Here is a 22,949-nt window from a genome sequence, read left to right on the forward strand (position 1 = left end):
GTAAATAAACATTTTTATTCAATCTGACAACAACAATATTATTCCTATTTATGGCTTATACCTTTCAGATATTGTAGATAGAAAAACAAGGAGTAAATTTCCACCAAAATTTAAAGATCTCAGAAATTTTTGAGAAAATAACATGGAAATTTATGAGATTGAAAAGTTGAAAGTTTGCAAGAAAAAAAATTAACCAGACTTATTAATCTCAGAAATTTTCTAGAAAAAGCATTTCCAAAAGTTTAACATTTTTCACCTTAAGAAATGTTCTGAGTTTGAAAAGTAAGAAGTTAGAAATGTCAAAAAAAAATTAAGACTAAACTAAAAATTTCTGAGTTTTTCAAGCAAATTTTCAACTTTTCAAGCTCCAAAACTTCCAAGTTAAAAAAAAATATAAAAAATTGCGATTTCTCTTATAAGTCCTGTTTTCTTCTATCAAATTTTCAATTATTCAAACTGAGACATTTTAAAGACTTTTTCTAGAAATGTTTTGACTTTTCAAACACAAATTTAAATGGGTTTTTTTTCTGAAAAATTTGAAATGAGTTTTTTGGGAAGATATTTAGTCTATCTACTGCCCATAATACACAGTGGTACTTACCAGATAAAAGATCCATGCATTTTTTTTATTAATGGTTAAGAAAACTAACCACAAGTGATTCATGGAGCCCGTCTATTCTATTTTCAGGATGTCTTTCCAAACATTTGGGTCGTTTTGGGCTACCTAGCAGGAAATATACTTTTCCAAAATCAATTAATCTTTCAGTTTCGTTACAAAGACATATGATCTGGTCAGAAATGTTTCAACAAAACACCCATCATCCAGTGATGCCTGAGAAAAAGAAAATCTTTCTGGGTCACAGGCAGAGAACCATGCTGCTTTGGAAGAAAGAGGAGATCAAGAGGAAAATGGGGGAGGAAGCTGGATAAAGCTACACCCACCAAAGCAGATAGGAGAAAACCAGTGCAATCCATCAAAAATAAATAAAATAGACTACATTGGTCTGCGTGAGTGACACTTCAAAAACTGAACAGCCATTTCAGCTTTGCACAGATCGATCTCATTCAGCAAGGAGGACACCAGATTAACTAAGAGGTGCCCATCTCTTGTTCATACGCTGCTGATTACTTATCAACGCCTGCTCACTTCTGGATCCTGATGGGATTTTCACGGCCCATTTATGAGCCTGTGCAATGGGGGATCTGGAAGAAATGCATGGAGGGAGGCAGGGAAGGGTAAATGAAGGGTAGGGAGGATGTAAATAAGAGATGGAGAAGGTGAGACATGAGCCAATTTATGAGAAAAAGAGGGAAGAAGTTGAGATGTGTTGGAAATAAATCCACAAAAAAATAAGAAAGACACTCAGAGATTAGTCCCAATGACCCACTTAGCACAAAATGCCTTTTAATTTCTGCAAATGATGAAATACTCCATTTGAAAAAGGAAAAGAGCTAAAATAACCTAAACTCAGACACACTCTGGTTTGCTCTATAAGCTAAGAGTTTTCCATTTTATTAAACCCATTTTGCTTCCCACTCCTGAGGCATTTTTACATAATTATAGCAAATTCTCCAGATTAGCATGCTAGTTACATAATTAAGTCGTCATATTTAAAGACTGCTATAATTTCCAAGGACAATAAATTTGCAAAACACATTTTTCTTTAGAATGAACATCAAGATTTTTCAGAGGCGCTGCATAATGAATTTAAATCAACTGTCCCTATAAATATGGCAGAGATTCTCATGTTATTCAAACATAAGAAAGAACCAAGATACAAACAGGAGCTTTGGTGGATTCTGACAATCAATATTTAATAATGAAACTGAAAAAAACAACTTACAAAGACACAGAAGATGATTAGTGCCACTACAAAAGTAAATTCTCACAATTCTCTGTCAAAATCCAAATATTCTTACAAGTGTGTCAGTTGTGCACTTTATCAACAATGAAAGCCTGTCCCAAATATATTTGGTAGATTTGAGTTTAAAGCCTAGATTTGCCTGATGGTGCATAAACAATTTAAACAATTCTGAATCTGAGACAAACAGTTAGAATAGTGGGGAAAAAAGTGAGAATTTAAACGTTAAAGTCCAAAGTCTGAGGGGGAAAAACCAGCAGAATTCAGAGGAAAAAAAGTCTGAATTATGGGGGTAAAAAAGGTCAGAAATCGAACATTAGATGCCAAATTCTCAGGAAAAAAAGTCAGAATTTGGGGGGCGGGGGGAAACCATCAGAATTCAAACACTGAAGTCAGAATTGTGAAAAAACAATTGTTAGAATTCTGGGGGGAAAATATCTACATTATGAGATTGACATCAAAATTCTGGGTTTATAGTAAAATTTTTGAGCTTAAGGTCAGAATTCTGAGAAAAAGCTTAGAGTTCAAATTTTGAGGAAAAAGTAAAAATTCTGAGATTAAACCCTGAATTCCAGGAAACCAGGATCCTGCAATTATTGAAAGAAAGGATCTTAAATACTGAGAGAGAGCGGAAACGACAAAAGGGAGCAGAAGAGCTAATTATAGGAGAGTGGATGCAGCTGGGGAAGGGAGCAGGTAGAGGCAAATGAGAAAATATTAAACTAAGAGTGAGGTAAAAACAGAAAATGGGCAGAAAATGCAGTAAACACAAATAAATACTGATCTAACTAACAAGAATTAAACTAAAAAGGAAACTTGTAATAATATAATAAATTATTTTTGATTAATTTTTCCAGACTTTCTTTTCTAAAAGAGAAATAAACATAAAATGTTTATATTACCTATATGTATAATATGTACATCAGGTATGATACTGAGTCATCATAACAAATACAAAAAATTACTTTTAGAAATCTGGACTATCTTTTTAATCATTTATTTTTAAATACATTTCCTTCAATATACCAAAATGAGGCACAAATGCATTCAAACTGAGCTTTTTAATAAAATTCAGCGAGGTCACCACTAACCTGAGGGAAATGAACTTAAGTTGACCTCGGCCCAGGAGCAAACTCATCCTTAAAATTAATGAAAGAGCCATTTAAAAAATGGATTAGACCATAAATCACTTTAATCACTCCCTAATGAAACAGGCGGGTGATTTATTTATTTTTCTATTTTGGCAGACGGAGGGGGGAAGAGTTAGTATCAGCAGGTTTTTGTCCAATCTTGTTGTCCCTGAAGACACTTTAATGCCTGAATGGAAGAATCAATGTGTCATAAAAGCAGTTATTTAACTAAACAAGAGACAGCAGTAAGATTTACTTCACAATTAGTCTAAACAAAGCAAGTTTTCATGTTATTTATTGTTTTGTATACAAATTAAGCTAAATGAAAGCAATCACAGCAAATTATTTGTTTTTCATATGTCCCAAATTGTGTGTATTTTAAATTACATACATTAAATCATCCAGTTTTTCACTTTAATTCTAATCAAAACACATATTTTTGGTTGTTTCATGCAATTATAGTTAGTTTTTCTGAGATATTTTCATAGCAAAGTGAAATAAAAGGATAAATTATGTGGAAATATGTATGCTCCACAGTAGTGTGCACAAAATAAAAAAATTAAACATTACTGTAATATTGAAAGAAACCATATTTCCCCCCATCATCTAATTCTAAATCTGGTAGATAAATAATAGCAAAGGTTTATACAACAGGATAAATATATTTTTATTAGAAGCAGTATTGTATCCATGCAGTCCTTTGGGATTGTGATATTGCACACTATATTAAAGATAAAAATTACCTTTTTCCAATATACTATAAGCTCTAAACAGGGAATCATAGGGGAAAAATGACCCACTCCTTATTCTGAAAACCTTTAGGCATAAACCAACGCTGACCTCCTCCATTTTCATATGCTTCCACTTACAGTACAGATGTAGGCCAGTGGCTGATGTGACTCATCCCACATTTACAGTTTACATGCCTGCAGTAATTATGTTCTAATGTGTTCATTCACATATAATTTGCCCCAAATACTGAAAATCCAACAGAATGGGGGAAATTAATTAACTGAAAATGGTATAAAAGAGGAGAACTCAACAAAACGGGGAAAGTATTAAAGGTGAATACATACTGTACCTGTACTGTAAAAAGTGCTACGTAGACATTTATGTTGTTAAAGGTGACCTATTAGCTTTATGTGCTATACAAAACATGTTCATTACATTTTTTGCACAAAATCATTCTTAGTCTGGTCATTCCTGCCTGTCTTAAACTCCTTTTAGAATGAGCCGTTTTAGGGCCTCTGTCACTTTAATGCAGAGGCCCCGCCTCTGGCCCCGCCCCCCAAATCAAGGTTTACACTCGCACATGAAAATGGCTGCTAAAGGATTCACAATTATACAACCATACATCTTTGAAAAGTAGAAGTGGAGCGTACTGCACAATCAACAAAAATGCAGCAAGTGGTTTCTGGATAGTAGGTCAGCAACAAAACACTTGTCTGTTCCAGCAGCCATTGCACAGTTCTACCATTACTTTATTCTCAAATGTGTTTATTCTGAAAAATTATGACTTGATTCTCGTATTATTTTGACTTTTTTCTCCTACAACTTTATTCTTGTAATATTATGACTTTTGTCTTGGAATACTATCACATTATAGTCATTATTTCGACTTTATTCTTGCAAAAGTTTTTTCTAGAAACACTTTGACTTTATTCTCATACAACTTTTTTCTCATAATGTCATGTATTAATTCTTGTAATTTAATTGCTTTTTTCATAACATTATGACTTTATTCAAACATACTATATTCTTGTAATTTTCTTCTTTTTTCTTTGTTTTGTTCTTATTATTGTCCTAATACTACATCATACATTCTTAAACTGCAGTTGGGGGCCACAAAAAAATCACCCCAAGGGCCACAAAGGGCCCCCAGCCCGCACTTTGGACACCCTTGCCAAAGGAGCTTTCTGGGGCAACGTAACAAAATGCAGCAGAAATTAATATTTATCTCTAAAATAAGTCCAAAACCTCAGTGTTACTGAAAAAACGACCCTTATGGAGCACAAAAAATGAAGTTTGCGCTCACCTTGTGTTGCTTCCACATCACAGCCAGCGGTTTGACGTCGTGCTTGGCGTGTTTCCCCTCCTCCAAACACTTCGTGCACACCGGAGCCTTGCAGCTGCAGCAATACATGCTGAAGTTTTCCGCCTCATGATCCACGCAGGTGCCCGTTTTCCGCGCGGTCAGCACCGGCTGCTGACTCCCAGCACCGCCGCCGCCGCTCGCCGCTCCTCCAGCTGCTTGACTCGGCGACGGCGGCGGCACCAGGCGGTGCTTGGCCAGGGGACCGCGGGACGGGTGGCACCGCTGCTGGCAGGCGTTACAGTAATAGACGTCGCACTGCTCGCACATCACCGTGGCGACCACCGGGTTGCGGTCGCACAGCTGACACTTCACCGCGGAGGGGGATGCCGAACACGGGATGCCGCGGGTCTGCTGGAACCGCACCACAATGGCCTCCAGAAGCCGGTTCCGAGGAAAGCCCCGGTGCCCCCGCTCATCCAGGGACACGCTCCGGTGACACAGCGGACAGGTGAGAGAGCAGTTCCGATGCGGGGCGACCGGCGGAAATACCCGAACGCCGTTCGGAGACTTCAACTGGCAGGGGGTGTAGGAGCCATAGCCGCTGTCCGTCTCGCTGTACAGACTCATCTTGTCCATGTCCAGGTAGTCGTAGTCGGAGCTACCGGAGGCTCGACTCTGGACCGAAGTCTCCCCATCCGGCGTCTGGACGGTGATGTTCCGGGCGCACAGCAGGCAGACATTGTGGGAGCAAGGCAGCAGGATGGGGTCCCTGAAGAAGGAACCACAAACAGGGCATTTTAGCTCTTCCTCCATGTCTCCTGTAGCGACGTGTCCGGTGAAGCTGCTGCGGGTAAAACGCTCGAGCACCAACTGCCGCGGACAGCTCCTTGCACTGGACTGCGCATGCGCACGGCCGGGAGCGGTGACGCTGTGGGTTGATGTGATTTATAACGGTAATTTCATGACTTTGAAATGTATCAGTTATAAAAATACAGCCATTGTAGATAAATAATAATAATAATAATAATAATAATAATAATAATAATAATAATAATAATAATAATAATAATAATAATCTTTAAAGGAGTAAAAATCCACCAAAAAACTGAGATTATTCTCAGAAATTTTCTAGAAAAAAACTTGAAAATGTCTGAGCTTGGAAAGCTGGAAATACGCTAAAAGAAACTCAGTCTGATGTTTTGATCTCATTTAACCCTTTTTAAAGAGAGACTATAATTCATTTATTTGTTGTTGCTGTTGTTTGGTTTGTTTATTTTGGATATTTAAATTGTCTTCCAGTTCCAGTGTTAAAAGCCCATTAGAAGTTAAAGTTTATTGGTTTCTGAAAATGTGTCCTTGCATTATTATAACTTTACTTGAAAATTGTCTCAAAACAACAACATTATCATAATAACTTCTGGAACAATTTATCTTCCAGTAAAATGTATTATAATGACAAGCCTCATGGTGACAGCTTCAGCAAATATGTAATGTTTGGTTTTGTTTTGTTTTGAAATAAAAGTTACATTCTGCAGCTTTACGGTCTTATTGTGAAAACTACAGAAGTGGCTCTCGCTTGCATGGGACATTTGGCAGGTTTTCTGCAGGTGCCTCTCACTCGTTACTGAACGGTTTTCAGTCTTCACATGTTGATTTACAATGACTTAATATATTCAGAATGACAAACAAACATCAGACACCGTCACTGATTGGGGGGATCCCCAGATGAGACTTGTAATCTCTCCAGTAAACCCTAAGTCTGTCTCTGGACCCCTGCCTGGCTGGATGTGGGGGCTTCCGCTGTCTCCGAGGGGAATTTGGCTGTTTTCTGAAACGCTTCTTGGCAGGATCTTCTAATGCAAGGATGGGACAGCTCAGACAAACACAACACCTTAGACCTCCTTGGATAAGAAGATTATTACCCTGTATGTCTTGCCTAGAATGAAGATAGGAACAAATGAAGCCAGGGAATAATTTGCTAGCAGCTTGATGTTAAATCAGTTTTATTCAGTGGACCATTAAAGAGAATCTAAAGTGCTTTTTAAAAACACACACAGCCGTTTTGACAATAAATTTGTGTTTTTTTTTTTTTAAAACTCTGACTGTTGAGTTACAATGTATGGGCACTGCATTGTTACCTAGCAACCCCAGCCGAGCACATCCCTGTCTCCTAGCAACCCAAGCGGAACTCCAGTATATTTGGTCAGCTGGTTTTACCTATGTAGGCATAAATTTCCACCAAAAAAACTCATGCAACTTGAGATTCTAAGAAATTTTCTTTAAAAAAAACCAACATTTTTTAAAATTGCCAAATTTCCAAAAGTTTAAACTTTTCTACTTTTAGGGCTCAAAGAGTTTCCTTATTTGCTGTAGAAAATTTCTGAAATTAATCTCAAAATGTGACTTTTTTCTTGCTAATTTTGACTCTTGCAGCTCTTCAATGTCCAAGCTTTTTCTAGAAAATTTTTTAAGTAATGTAAAAATGTATGGGGTTTGTTGGCCTCTATTTACTACGGCCCTATATACATCGTTGTAGAAAGCTGGCTTGTTCCAACTTTATTGAGGAAAATAAAAATGCAGAGGTCAGAAAGTTTTTTTGTTTTTTTTAACCAAGGGCAAATTTCACTTGGTTTTTACACAATTACAGCTGGATCTACTACTAATCTCACTTTAAAATGTAGCTTCTCAAACAAAACGTTGCACATTTTTCCTCAGGTAATTCCAAAGCACAGTGCTAATAGAGTTAGCTAAACATTGGCGAACAGGTGTTGTTTAGCTTAGCTCATGTATTAAAAAAAAAACAAAGCAACTTTACTTTTAATTTTCAAGTAGAAGCAAAAAGTGTAACAATCATCCACAGTCTCCTAAACAAGTAGAAAATGGGTTTTAGCTGACATCATGTCAACAATAATGGCGGCCGTGATAAAGATCATAATTCTGCATCCGTTCTGCCCGTCGAAGTGATGATGAGGATGAAACATGATCGCTGGCGGAAACCCATTCTCCACCAAATGACTATCAGATGGATGCAAAACACGCTAAAAATGGAGGAGGGAGCCTCTGCGGGCGGATCGACCGAGTAACCTTTGTGTTTCTCACGTTAACCTTTTGTGTTAGCTGGATATTTAACGGAGCAGACAGCAGCAGCAGCGACTGGGGTCCCTCAGGGAGCTGCATCAATCCCACATCCTGGAACAGATTTCCCATTTATCAGCCCTGTTAGCATCACATTACCTATCTTTCACATGTGCTTTGTTGTGAAATGAGGATCTGTGCACATCATTGTGTGAACAATGCTACACAAATCTCCTTAGACAAGACATTTGATCCAGTTTTATGGTCTACAATAATACAAGTATATGGAAGATTAGGGCAACAGAAAATAAATAAACTGATTTTTCCCCCTCGGAATTCAAATTCTGTGTCAAAATTCAAAATTAGTAACCAAAGATTCTTAAGTGTACATCAATTGTGTTAGTGAAAATAATAACATAACGGTTTCTTCCTCGCTATAGGATTTGTAAATCTGCACTTCATCCACACTGAAAGTCTGAACCAAATTTACTCTGTAAATTTGAGTTTTGAGACTAGATGAGAGACTATGATGCATAAACAATTTAAACAATTCTTATTCTGAGAAAAAAAAAATTTATTATGAGATTCACAACTACAAGGAAAAAAGTCAGAATTCCGACATTAAAGTTTGAATTCTGATATGAATTTCATCTCACACTCCAAATAAATAATTTCATCTGCATTGATTTTGTCTTTTTGGCTGCCAACTCTAAGATTTTGTCCAATAAAGACTATTTATCACTGAAGATATAAAAGTAAGAATAAATTTCTATTCGTAAACATCTATTTGCTGATACTAACCTGCCACAAGAGGGCGACAGTTCTTCATAATGAAGATTCAAACTAAAACTTTCAGTAAAAAATAACAGAAACGTCCTCACAAGTTCTGTCCACTGCAACATCTTCCAATATGAGCTTCAGGATTATTTAAAGCAACAGAAATATTATGGATAACTTTGGGATTATTTGATCCTCTTGATGTCCCTGGTTTAACTTTAGTCAGATAAGATCAATATACTGATACTCGATTCTGCTTGTTAGACATTTTTACTTGATCTGGAAGTAATGTTTGTACTAAACCAGTGAGTTTCAGCACCACTGGTTTACTAACAGAAAGAACCAAATTCTGTTTTAAATAGGAATAATCCTATGAAGAACAAACTAATACACTTTATTAATGATTTATTATACTAGTACAAGAAAATTCAGATTGCATTTGATTATCTTTATATTTGAAAATAAAAAGGACAAGGAGTGGGATTAAATAAGCATATTTTAACATTACTGTTTTGCTTTATTAATTATCACTTATGTTTGTTTCTATTGTTTTTCTCAGGTCTGAAATAAATCATTAAAATGTGTTAAAGCCAAACAAAAACTCACATTCGACATAATGGAGTTGTTTATTCATCCCTTTTAATCATCCAACATACAAAATGGCCACCTCAAAATTTACATGATCAAACAACACATCTACGACGGCGGATTAGGGCCACTGTAGATTTAAAAAATAAAGAGGCTAAATTTCCAAGAACAAACTCAGAAATTTGTAGATTATTCTCAGAATTTTTTTTGAAAAATTATATATATGGTAAGTTGAAAATTTCCTAGAAAAAAAATAATCTAATTTTGAGATTAATCTCAGAAATTTTCTAGACTTGAAAATTTTCAGAGTCTCAAAATTTGACAATTTTTCACTTTTCAAACTCAGAAAATGTTTTTTCAAGAAAATTTCTGAGATTAATCTCAAAATTTCCCTATTTTTTTCTTACAAATTTTCAACTTTTCAAACAGAAATTTCCAAGATTTCTCTAGAAAATTTCTGACATTTTTTGTTGGAAATTTACTCCTTTTGTTTTTTTTAATCTCTGATGGCCCTAATACACCATTGTAAACACCTCATGTATTTTTACAACATGAAAATCAACATTAGCGGTTCGTAAACTTGTTAATCTGAAGCAAATATCTTTGTTTTATGCAAACATTTTTAAAAATCTGCATTTGATTATTAAATTTGGCAAAAAAATGAAAGAGGCAAAGAAGCATAAAGTGCATACACTGCAAAAACATAAAATCTTATCAAGTAATTTTGGTCTAGTTTCTAGTGCAAATCTCTTAGTCCTGTTGACATAAGACAAAACTTACACATCAGTAACTTTTCAGCAAGATATAGGAGCTTGTTTTAAGTCAATAATTTCTTAAAATTGCAGAAAAATTACTAATTCCACTGGCAGATTATTTTACTTATAACAAGACATTTTTCCCATGTTATAAGTGAAATAATCTGCCAATAGAACTGGAACTTTTCATCAATATTAGGGAATTATTGACATAAAACAAGCTTCTATAGCTTATTATTTTAAGTGTAGTAAGATATTTACACTAAAAGACTTGCTTAGATTTTGGTTTTGCAATGTATTTGCTATGTCCAACTCTTGAAGAGGAATTATTTTCATAAACTAAAATAAACCTTTATGTGAGAACAGAAAAGTTGTGCTTACTGTTTTCATTTTGCTGCTGCTGCTGCAGCCTCACAACCAAAAGCAGTAATTAGTGTTTCAGTCAGCTGTGAAATTGCAGGGAGGGAACGGATGCGTGGGCGTTCCTGACCGCCTCACACCAAGGAAGTGGTGCTGTCAGGGTTGATCCGCACTGGCCTCGTGCTCTTCCTCAGGTCCTGCAGCTGCTTGGCCGGCTTGCCCACGGCCTCCTCGAAGCGCCGCTCCACCACCGGCAGCACGGTGTCGTGCAGGAAGCTGGCGTTCTGCAGGATGAAGGACTTCTTCTCGGAGTCCTGCTCGCAGCGCAGGCTGTAGTCGACGTGCTGCACGGCCACCAGGATGATCTCCCGTAGGCTCTCCAGCAGCACCATGTGCAGCTCGGGGAAGTAGAGCTTCAGGCCTTCCTCCAGGAAGCTCATCATCTGCTTGGTGAAGGCTACGACCGTGTAACTGAGGTTGACCCAGCAGTCGTCACCTGTGTACAGCTGGAAGTTGATACCACAGCTGCGCATCTCTTCCTGCAACAAAAGAGAAGACTGTAGCATTAGCAAAAAATATTTGTGTTGCCTTTAGGGCTGAAATGATTAATCGGATTAATCGTGATGAATCAGTTACTGAAATAATCCTCAACTAATTTAATAAGCAATGAATTGTTTTCTAAACGATTAATAACTCAATTATTTTTGCTTTCAATTGTTTAATAAATGACAAATAATCATTTCATAAGCAATTAAACGTTTAGTGAACAATTACTTGTTTACTAAGCATTTCATAATTTAGCAAAGACTTAAATGTTTACTAAGCAATCATTTACTACAAGCTTAAAAACCTTTTTCATTTACAATTGTTTGGTATATGATAGATTAATCGGTTAGTACACGATTAATCATTTAGTGAAAAATGTATCATTTGCTAGACGATTAATTGTTTATTAAACAATCATTTACTAAATAATTAAACCTAAATTATTTTTTCATTTACAATTTATTAGTAAACTATAGATTAATTGGTTAGTAAATGATTAATCATTTAGTAAGCAATTCATTGTTTGCTAAATGATTAATCGTTTATTAAACAATTGTTTACTAAACTAAAACTAATAAATGTGAGTCTCCCATAGATTTTACAGTGTATCCACTTTCATGTGAGTTATAATTCAGAAAAAGCATTTTCCACCCACTGTTTCTTTTTATCTGTGTATTTTTGGTAAAATGTAGCCTTAAAAAGGACTCAAAATCTCATAAAATATAGCAAAATACTTCAGCTTCCAAAAGAACAATACAGAAAGCGGGACAAAAGATGGGACAAAGGCAGTCGGCGCCACCTTGAGTTTGGCCAAAGCCTCAGGGGTCATCAGGTTCATCCTCCTCCACATCTCCTCTGAGTTCCTGTGCTTGGTGGCTTCGATGATGATATCCTTGTAGCTCTGCAGGGCCGCCTTGACGTCCTTAACCAGCAGTGACTGCAGAGTGAAGGTCAGGTCCAGGCCGATCTCGGTCAGCTGCTGGCAGTGCTCTTTGGCCACTTTGACGCACTCGGCTGCTGTGGACAGACTCTCCTTACTGTCAAACACCTGGAAAAGTGGAAAACATTCATCAAGCTAAAGAATATTTCTATAACAAGCATTTTGGTCCACCTAAAAACCTCGGCCTCTGTTTAGTTAAAGTGAACTCTGGAGATATTTGAATCCAGATGTGAATGCAAAGCAGAGCGGATATCGCTCCAAAAGCAGGAAGTGAACTAAAGCGCATGGCATTCTGGGTAAATACAACCAAAACAAGTCCTAACCTTTGTTCCATTTAGTTTACAAAATCAATCTCCAAATTTCTGATTGTTTTTCCAAAATTTTCTAATTTTTTTTAGAAGATTTCAAAGATTAATCCAATTTTTTTTCTTTTAGTTTTTTCTAGCAGATTTTTGACTTTTGAAACTCAGAAATTTCCACATTTCTTCTAAAAAATTTGTGGTTAATCTGAAAATTTCTGATTTCTTTCTGGCAAATGTTCAGCTTTTGAAACTCAGACATTTCCCTGTTTTTCCTAGATAAATTTACTCCTTTTTTTTCTATGTACAAATGGTCCTCATATGCGAACCACGAAAATGTAACAAATGTTGCAATTTTGGTCCACAATTGAACCAAATTTACCAGAGTATCAGCTGTGAAAACGCCTTTAAACCCGTCTCAGCATCTTCGCTGACCTGTTTGCTGAAGGTGTCTACAAACATGGTCATGGCCGACCTGGACCAGACCACGAAGGCCGAGTAGCAGCCCGTGTTTCCCGCAAAGTCCATCTCAAACTCCTTGGCGGTTTCCAGCAAGCTGGTGAAGAAGATGTTACAGAGCTTGTGGATGTAGAGAAGCGTGGCTCCTTCGATGCGAAGCTGCCGGATCGCTGTCTGGACGGCGGCGGCGCGGTTCTTCAGGAAGAGTTCGCATGCTTTGGTGGACTGACCTGAAACCAGCAGAATCCATTATACAGTGATACATTGCAGTATCACTGATTTTCAATACAACACACAAGTCTGGACCTTGGTATTTATTAAAATATGTTTTGTGAAGGATTTGATCAATAGTTGCACTTTTTTAGCTTCGATTTGGTTTAGTGGGCAGTTTTCTGAACAATCACTGAGTTTTGGAAAGCCTGACCTGCAGATACCGATTGTTTTTGTTTGAAAAGTTTCTAAAAAAAATAGCCACAAAGTCAATAAGCTAGGAAAGTGCTGGATGATATGGCTGAAAAACATTGATTAGTGTTTTGTTTTAAATATCTGAAATACTACCAAATTCCAAGCCATTGTTTTTTTATTTTTAGCTGTTATGAGGCACTGTGGTAAAACTTTAAACTGCTGCTGCGCCAGTTACTCAGGTAACCAAAGAATGAGTGAGTTGCTAGGTAACCAAAGAGTGAGCGAGTTAGTTCAGTGTTTCCTAAACTTTTCCACATCATGGTCACCCAAACAGTGTTAGCTTCTAGCCAGAGACCCCCTTAGTAAACCTGCAGACAATCCCACAAAATGTGTAAAAAACAAAAGAATTTTACCTTTTTTCCCTCATTTTTATTTACTATTCAATAATTATTACATTCATTTAGCAGAAATGTTAACCTCATACCTTCTGATTTTACTTGGCAACATGTTCCATGGTGGAACATTTTCTCAAGTAATATATTATGATCATTGATCTGAGGTTGCTATATTACCAGGTAAAATTTCCCACCTCCACCCCCTCTTGATAAAAAAAATTATATTTTTTCTATTTATCGCATCAAATTTTATGTAGTCTCCACAGTTTAGGTTTTTGAAGCAGCTTCATTCATCTTCTTGTCAGAAATTGTTCCATTTCTAGCTTGAGGAGCAAAGCAACTTGATAAACTGTGTTTTCCTGAATTTCCATTTTCTAACTTTTACCTCCATATTCAATAAGTTAATTTTAACTTATATTTTATAATAACTATAAAACTTTAAATTTATGACAGAAAAATTAATTTTTTTGTATTTGTTTTCTCAGCTTCCCCCACTTTGAGAAACACTGACCAAGTCGGATGAGTTGGGACACCGCCCGCCGGGTCGCTTTAGGTCCACCGCGAAGGGAGCGATCTGGAGACAACTCAAACACCAGGACCTCCGTCAGCTGCCGCACACGCTCATCCACCTTCGCCCGGAGCTCCTTCACCCTGGGCGTCGCCGGCTGGTCCTTCAGATACTCATTCAGCTTGTCCAGCAGGTCCACTGCGCCCTCGAAGTCCCTCTGCGCGATGCACACGTCCAGATCCTCCGGCAGCTCCTGGATCCACTCCAGGCTGAGATCCACTCCGTCCTCCGACTCCACCGTTTCCTCGTCCTCCATGTCGAAGGGGTTGGTGGATACTTCGGCCCGCACCGGAGACGTGGGGACCTCCTCCTCCTTCTTGTGCTTCTCCTTGGAAGCTTTGTTCTTCTTGGTCTCGTCCAGGATCTCCAGCCACTCCTTCTTCACTTTGCTGTTCTCCGCCTGGAAGATGCGGCTGTCGGGGAACATGAGGATCTTGAACATGTCCTTCATGGGGGGGTTGTCCTTCACGTTCACCACGGCGAAGCTCTCAAGGTCGTACAAGGCGTTGTATTTGTACTTCACCGTGCCTCTGCGGTTGGGTAGCCAGGTGGCGATCAGCAGGCAATCGTTCATGAGGAAAGCGTGAACCTGGTAAAAACAAGAAATGTGCCAAACCAATTAAAGATTATTTTGTGCAGCAGAATATTGAACAAAATACAAAAACTTTGATATGACTTGGCACAGATGTTCCCACAAGCTTGATTCACTGAAACAAATCCACCAGCCACTGGAAAATTCAAGATGGCAAGCATGGTTATCAAGGAAAAATTACTTTTTGTACTAAAATCACCAATATTTATTTTAGTCTACATATTATGAACCATAGAAATCATATATATTTAGTTGAACTTGTGTTTTCTTTTCCTGGTGGACATATTTATATATTTAAATCAATTTGCTGAAAACAGCAACATATTCAGAGCAGAGCTTAAGACAAAAATGTACAAAAAACATACATTTTGCATTCAAGTTTTGACGTTACAGATAGTAAGGTAAGTAGACACCTTTGTCTATGAATATGTTTTTAGCTTTAGTGTCACTTGTTCAGATTTACTAAAGGAATGTTGCATTGTAGGCAATAAAATGTTTAGATTATTATTTTAAAAAGGAATTGAATCATTTATTTGTATGTTTTGATGTGTTTCTAACATTGCATAGCAAAAGACTTACATTTCTCATTTAAGTGGTTAAATGAGAAATTTATAGAACGCGCTATTTTTATCCGATTAATCGTCAAGACAATCGTTTACTAATCGTTAGTTGTAGCCCTATTTTTTATGTTTGACTTTATCATTATGTTTGTTTTCTTCTCATTTATTTCTGCTAACATTTTACACATTCGAAGTAATTATTTCATTTCACCTTCTGGATGGGCGACATGTTGTCCACGTCAAACTCCACCAGGTCTCCGTTGTAGACCAGGTGTCTCCCCGGGATGTCCATGATGTTCTTTGCTCCTTCCACCTTCTCCAGCAGGGAGGTGAGCGTCCTCTGCTTCAGCTCCTCTGTCTCCTTGGGGAAAGCTGCCTGCATCTCCTTGGAGGTCTCATCTTTATCCGTGGAGAGCAGGGACTGAGTGATGCTCTCCATGATGCTCTTCTGCTCGGTCAGGATGTGGCTCAGCTGGTACATCTCGCTCTCCAGGTATGAGATCTCCTTGGCCGTCTCGATGAACTGCCTGTAGTTCTTGTAAACATTCTTTTTGAGATTCTGGGCCGTTTCGTCGGCCAGATTCTGGATTTTCTGCCGATGCTCCTGCAGGTCTCTGTCTCCGTCGGACTGCTGGGACAGCTGCTTCACGTAGCTTTGCGGGTCGAAATTGGGCGATTCGAGAAGCTTCCGCAGTCGGTTCCCGGTTTCAGACATCTTTAGTCCTCAGTTTTTATTAAATCAAAAGTAGAATTGGGACAGAGAGGAATGAGAACAGCGGAAAAACTCCTTCATATCCGCTAATACACAAACAGGAAGTTGTTTGAAGGCGGACACCCGGATTGTGAACGTCACGGGGACTAGCACGTCAACAGCGCCGCCATATTGGGAAGGTAAGCTCTAGTCTACACAGCTAAATAAAATACAATAAAATTGAAATAATGGAACGTTTGTATAGAACCACATTTATTTATTTATTTATTTATTTATTTATTTATTTATTTATTTATTTATTATTTTACCACAGAATTTAATTAGGGACCCAGAGTTAGGATTTCTTATTTTTCTCTCAGATGTATTTCCTTTTTCAGAGTTATGACTTTAATCTCAGAATTCTTGCGTTTTTTCGGGAGGTTTTCCTCATCATTTTTTGTTGTTTTTTTGCCTTCAGAATTCTGAAAGATTATTTACCAAATGCCCTATTTATTCTTCCTAGAGTATTTTCTTGAACTGATACTTTTTACTTTTAGTTGAATAAAACAATATTTTGAAGTAGTCATACTCTTATGCTTTGAGTATTTCCTCACCTCTGCATATTAAATATTAAACAAATGTATTTTTGATATGCAAAATTCAAAGCATATCTGACTTGACCGCAGAACAACATCCGGGTCAGGTTTTGACAGGAAAGCGTGATCTAGTTTATGAGTTAACGCCGGAAATCTCGTAAATAAAGGCCAAATGTATCTTATTAATTGAGAGTTTTTAGTTTAAGTCATTTTATTATTTAGATTTTAAACAAAAATGTTGAAAATCTGCCAAATGACTGAAGCTACTCCAAAAACTGATGCTTTTATTTTTTAACACTACCGGAAATACATAAATTGCACTGCAGCACTTTGACTTATCGGCTTTAGTTTTGAGCAAATTTCCAGTTAGTTGTTACTCTTGGCTCAGAAAATATGGCTTAATTCGGAAATATAACAAAAACCCACGGACTTTTACTGTGACCGGTTTTTATTATGATCTGGTTGAAGCTGTTGTTCACTCCAGAACTTAGGTTGCTTTTATTTTACATGAATATCGGGCAACAAAGCTAGTTAGCCTCCTGCTACTTGTTGTTGTTGTCATGGATGCTGATTTCCTGCTCGCCATTCAGCTTCAGGAACAGTTCGACACCGAATACCAGACTTCCCAGATCCCACCGGACTGTTTTCTGGATAATGACTTCGGACATAGCAGTAAGAAACAGAAAGTTGAGCCACATGGAGGCGGCAGCGGCGCTGTTACCCGCTGGAATCCGCCGACCGCTCAGCCCGAGAGGCCGCTTAGCATCGTAGACGAGTCCTGGGAGACGCTGGACCCCAACCCGGACTTGAGATCCATGTTCCTGGAGTTCAACGACATGTTCTTCTGGGGGAAACTCAACGGAGTGGAGGTCAAGTGGAGCCCCAGAATGACTCTGTAAGACATTTTTTATTTAATCATTAGGAATAAGGCAGAAATGACAGCATTTCTCAACACAAAATTATAGACGGATGCTTCTGACTTTCAACGTTTGTGTTGAAGGAGGTGGACGATTAATCGATTAAATTGATCGATCGATTTGGGGTGTTTGAATATTTAATTTTTGAAATATTGGAATGTTTTGGCCGTTTGTTCAAAGTGATATAATTTAACTTTTATTTATTTGGACTTTGGATGAGAGAATATTCCTCATTAAAATGAGGAATGTTGAGCATCTTGTGAAGCTATACTTTGGTGTAAATGTTACAGGTAATACTTAATACCTAATAGAAATATTTCACCTTTTAACACATCAGGATCAAATTATTATCAGCAGCAGGATGTTGAAAAGGTTGAACAAACAATTCAGAAGAAAGAACTGCAAGGACTAAGTTGGTCACAAGAGTACCTGATAACTTTTTTTCTCAAGAATACAATGTTCTCACAATTACAAGATGTTTTTTCTGGCAATTTTCATTTATTTGCTAATATTATGAGTATAATCTTGTAATCAAACAAAAATTTTCATTTCATGGCCCTTAAAGTCCAAGACATCTCCTGTAGATGAGGAGGAATGATGACTAGTCAAGGGAAACACATGTAGCTGTTTTTGTCCATGAGGAGAACCACAAACCGGATCAGTGTCAGGGAGCAGTCCGGGTGGAGTCCAGCCCAGAATGAGGATGCCGGGTCGTAAAAGTGACCCCCGGTTCGCCACACACAAAACCTCAGGAGACTCATTCAGAACCACAAAATACATGTGGACAGAGCAGTCCTCCTCCCCTGACCTCAGCATGAACTTTGCTCCACAGCACTTTCCAAAACTCAGCAGCTGAACATAAAACTTCCTTTCCATGGCAATGGGAGCTAATTTCAAAACACAGAACAAGCCGAACCATTTCAGGAAATACAAATTCATGTGGCTGGCAAAGAGCAATCCTATCTGTAACGTCAAAACAATGCTGAAACGTTTCATCTGCTTTCCGTGACTACTTTCTCTGCAGCAGGGGTCCCCAAAGTCGGTCCTTGAGGGCCGGCATCCTGCATGTTTTAATTCTCTCCCTGGTTTAACTCATCCAATGATGGCTCTTTATAGGCCTACGAAGAGCATTGACATGCTGAAAAGTTTGTTGGTAGACCAGGGAGAGAACTAAAACATGCAGGATGCCGGCCCTCCAGGACCCACTTTGGGGTCCCCTGCTCTACAGGTTGCCTCTGAGTAAGAGGTTTATATTCTGAGCAGAGAAAACAAGATTGTGATTCCCATAGGAGCAATTCTGAATATTTCTTTTAATAACAAATCAAAATATTGATCTCAAAACACACTTTTAACAAGATTATTATAAAATGGATCATTTAAATAATCCCTGGAAACAGTGAAAATTTGCATTCTGTTAGTCAGACCTTTTATTTTATAAAATTTTCTGTAACTTGGTCATTTTTCATTTGCTCATTTTTATTTTCTTTTAACATTTATTTTACACATTAAAATCAGATTCATTTAATGGTGAATAACCAATATTTATAGATATAATATTCCTTTTTTTTCGTAAAGTAGAAAAGAAAAACTAGGTGTTTAAGAATTTAAATTAATATTTATGCAAACGTTAATTTTCTGAATAAATAATAAGCAGTTTCCTGCTTTTTTTTGGTTATCTTTCTGTAGGTGTGCCGGTGTGTGTTCTTATGAAGGCCGTGGCGGACTCTGTTCGATCCGGCTCAGCGAGCCTCTGCTGAAGCTGAGGCCCAGAAAAGATCTGGTTGAGGTCAGACTTTGTTGTAAAAGAAAGATTTTTATTTGTACTTTTAATATACTGATGTTGCTACCTGTTTGTTTCAGACTCTCCTCCATGAAATGATCCACGCGCTCCTGTTTGTGACCCAGAACGATCGAGACAGAGACGGACACGGACCCGAGTTCTGCAAACACATGAACAGGATCAACAAGGCCAGCGGGACCAAAATCACTGTAGGCGTTTTTTCTTCTCCACTGACCTCTATCAGCTGATAATCCTCAGTTTGATCTGAAATTCGCTTTTCTTGTCTTTTTAGATCTACCACAGCTTCCATGATGAAGTCGACGTCTACCGGCAGCACTGGTGGCGATGCAATGGGCCCTGCCAGAACCGCAAGCCGTACTTTGGGTATGTGAAGAGGGCCATGAACCGGGCCCCGTCCTCTCTGGACCCCTGGTGGGAGGACCACCGGATGTCATGCGGTGGAACTTACATTAAGGTCAAAGAACCTGAAGGATACGGGAAAAAAAACAAGAAGACCTCAGAGAAGAAGACAGCAGGAAATGGGAAGCTTTCAGAAACAGTCAAAGGTGATTTGGTTTTAACTTATCTGCAGTGTTCAGGTTTAACTTTCCAAGCAGTTCAGTTGGTTTTGATTAGGGATGATACGGTTAATTGTGATTAATTGTTTGTAATAATCGTCAACTAATTTAGTAATCGATTAATTGTTAACTGGAGCATACAGACTAAAGAAAAAGGCAATTTGTTGAAAGAACAACACACTCAAAGCATTAAGGCAAAACAGTTTCAAAAAGAAATACTTTTAATTTAAGATTAAAGTCCTTTTTCTGTAAATATGTTCTAAACAAAACTCATGTGGCATAGTCTTAACTTCACCTGTTTTAAATTCTCTAAATAAAATTTTTAATTCGATTAATTATCAGAGTAGTCGATTAATTGTTGGAATAGTTGATTAATCGTCAAAATAATCAATTAATTGTCAGAATAATCGAGAGAGTAATCAATTTCTATAATAACCGTTCGCTCCTGCCTTATTTTTGTTCTCAGCTTCTGGATCTCAGGACATCAGGAACGTCATCCCTTTCAGTGGGAGAGGCTTCCTGCTGGGAGGGAAGTCCCAAATCTCCTCCTCTTCCTCTCCATCAGTGCCTTCTTCGTCCAGCTCCATCTCCTCTCCAGTTCGCTTTGGCTTATCGGATCAAACCAACTCCATCTCAAACGCCCGACCCTCTTTCGGAGTAAAACCTCCTGCGAAGAGATCCGTCGGAAACACCAGAGTTTTTGCCAACGTTAACGGCTCGCCGGTTAAAGTTCCCAAATCTCAGGGAGAGAGGATGAAACAAGCTTCCATTCAGGATCTGTTCAACAGCGCCACCATCAGGAACTCAGGAGAAACCACAGAGACTTCCCCGTCCTCTACATCCAACTCCAGTTTGCAGCTTTCGCCTCTAAAACCAGCAGCACCTGAAGGCGGCGCTGCAACGCCGGCTCAGTCCAAGTATTTCAGCGACTCTGGCGTTCAAAATGGAGGTCAGTCGTCGAGGAAACGGTCGCAGGACGACCGAAGCAGCTCAGCCAGGATCTTTGATTTCTTTGAGAAGACATTGAGCAGCAGCTCAGCAGCAGCGAGGGAGCCAGGAAAGACGCAGCCGGCGTCTGCCGCCACCTCAACATCACTTCACAGCGGGAGCTCCTCCTCTTCTTCATCTTCTTCATCTTCCTCATCTTCCTCCTCTTTGGTGATGATGGTCAGCTGTCCTGTCTGCCAGGCTAAAATTCAGGAGCAAAAAATTAACGAGCATCTTGATTCCTGCCTTTCTTGAATGGCTTTCAAATTAAAAACTCTGTCACAGATTTTAGGAATTTATACAGAAGAGGATACGGGCCAAAAAAAAATATATAACAATTTTGACTCTAATATTAAATTGCCAGAATTCTGACTTTATTCTCAGAATTCTGATTTTTTTTCTTCTCAAAATTCTGATTTTTTCTCTCAGAATTTAGATTTTGTTTTCAGAATTTCCACTTTAATATTCTGATATCAAGTCAGAACTCTGAGAAAATAGTCAGAAATTTGATTTTAATCTCAGAATTATGACTTTAATCTCACAATTCAGACAAATCTTTGTCACAAAATTTTGACTTTAATCTCAGAATTTTTCCTTTTTTTTCCCAGAAGATTTTGACTGCAACCTCAGAATTTTGACTTTAATGTTCTGAGATCAAAATTCTGAGAAAAAAAGTTGCAATTCTTTTTTTTTTTCTTTTTTGTCTTGGTGGCCCTAATCACCTTCCGTAGATTCCAGTTTCTTGTTGCCTTTCAGCTTTGATACCTTTGGTTGTTTGTTGGTTCTCATCTTCTCTCCTGTAGAAATCAGTGAAGCTGAATATTTATGATGCATATCAGTTCTGCAGAATTGACTCAGGTCTGAGCTCTTTCAGTTTTTCTGCCTTCACAATTAGCAAATAATTGACGTTTTAAAGATGGCCGCCGTGTGCAGACCACGGAACGCTCCCCTGAGGATTGTGGGGGTTTATTTGCGCCTCTGCCCTTCACTTTCAAGCTGCGTCAGGAGAATCAGGTTTCTCTGTCGTCGGCTCTTTATTTTTGCACGTCTTCCTGTTTCCACTGCAGAGGGAAACGATCGATGATGTTTCTGCAGGAAATAAACAGAACAGTTCAATGCTTCACTTTGTATTTATAGTCGTTTCGTTTTTATGTGTGTTTGAAAGACGGTTCTGATGTAAAATATTCTAAGCTTTCCATTGCCAAATAAATCATTTTATTGATTAAACTAATATTGATTTTGCTTCATTATTCATTCATTGGTCAATGTTCCAGCTATTGATCTAATCAAGTTGGTTTTAGGCTTGATTTAAAGGAACTCAATGTTTCGGCAGTTTGCAGTTTTCTGGAAGTTTGTTCCAGATTTGTGTTGCCTAGAAGCTGAATGCTGCTTTTCCATGTTTGGATCTTTTGGATTCAGATTTGATTATTTCGACGCCTTTAACGTTTGTATTGCAGCAAATTTTGACGTATTTATTTGACGAGCTAAATCAAAATGTTTCAGTGCAACTAATAACCTACAATGAGAGGATTAGGGCCATACTTAGAAAATTTCTTAATAATAAATAAGAATAAAGTTGTAATAATATGATTTGTCGTAGTTTTATTATTTTAGTCTTGTAATTTTCCTTACCTGTTTCTAATACTCCAATGTAGCAACTTTCACAAGTCATCTAATTTCAAAATTCAGTATTTTACTACTTTTTAGTACTTTTTACTTGAGTAACTTTATTATGAAGTATTTCTACTTCAACTTGAGTAAAATGTCTGGATTTTCTATCCACTGAGTAAAAATCAAACATGTTTTTACCAGAAATCCACCAGAGATGCTTTCAGTTTTTGGAAAAGTTTAATAAGTTTTATATTGATAGAAACTGATTTTGATTTATTTGGGCTGATTTTGATATTTTGTAATTATGTTATTTGTATAAATTATTTTCATTTTAGTCTCTAAAATAAAAAGATTCTACATAAATACGTTGGTGTTTGTCTGAAGGTGTCATTTTAAAATATTAAATTATCGATGTTCTGATCAGTTACTCAGTATTCAAGTAG

At 37.7% G+C, this 22,949-nt stretch overlaps 3 protein-coding genes across 4 annotated transcripts in view; 1 reads left to right on the plus strand and 2 right to left on the minus strand.

Annotated features, from left to right (window-relative positions):
* The window catches only part of trim67 (tripartite motif containing 67), a 39,565-nt gene extending 33,517 nt beyond the window's left edge, over positions 1-6,048 (minus strand). For both annotated transcript variants that reach the window (XM_032586182.1, XM_032586181.1), the window contains exon 1: positions 5,028-6,048. In XM_032586182.1, the coding sequence (XP_032442073.1) occupies positions 5,028-5,840 (813 nt within the window). In that variant the 5' untranslated portion in view covers positions 5,841-6,048. The remainder of the gene's footprint in view (positions 1-5,027) is intronic.
* A 4,405-nt stretch (positions 6,049-10,453) lies between these two features.
* On the minus strand, positions 10,454-16,176 carry exoc8 (exocyst complex component 8). Its single transcript, XM_032586183.1, has 5 exons — positions 15,558-16,176; positions 14,138-14,783; positions 12,803-13,056; positions 11,928-12,176; positions 10,454-11,121 (listed from the first exon to the last, which is right to left on the minus strand). The coding sequence occupies exons 1-5, from the start codon at positions 16,059-16,061 to the stop codon at positions 10,717-10,719; spliced, it is 2,058 nt and encodes a 685-aa protein (XP_032442074.1). The 5' UTR covers positions 16,062-16,176; the 3' UTR covers positions 10,454-10,716.
* Positions 16,177-16,932: 756 nt separating this feature from the next.
* sprtn (SprT-like N-terminal domain) lies at positions 16,933-21,223 on the plus strand. The gene is made up of 5 exons (XM_032586188.1): positions 16,933-17,528; positions 19,237-19,336; positions 19,411-19,539; positions 19,623-19,896; positions 20,375-21,223. Exons 1-5 carry the CDS (start codon positions 17,194-17,196, stop codon positions 21,148-21,150), a joined length of 1,614 nt encoding a protein of 537 aa, XP_032442079.1. The 5' UTR covers positions 16,933-17,193; the 3' UTR covers positions 21,151-21,223.
* The last annotated feature ends 1,726 nt before the right edge of the window (positions 21,224-22,949 follow it).

The sequence above is a fragment of the Xiphophorus hellerii genome, chromosome 15, assembly GCF_003331165.1.
Source record: "Xiphophorus hellerii strain 12219 chromosome 15, Xiphophorus_hellerii-4.1, whole genome shotgun sequence".
Lineage (NCBI taxonomy): Eukaryota > Metazoa > Chordata > Actinopteri > Cyprinodontiformes > Poeciliidae > Xiphophorus > Xiphophorus hellerii.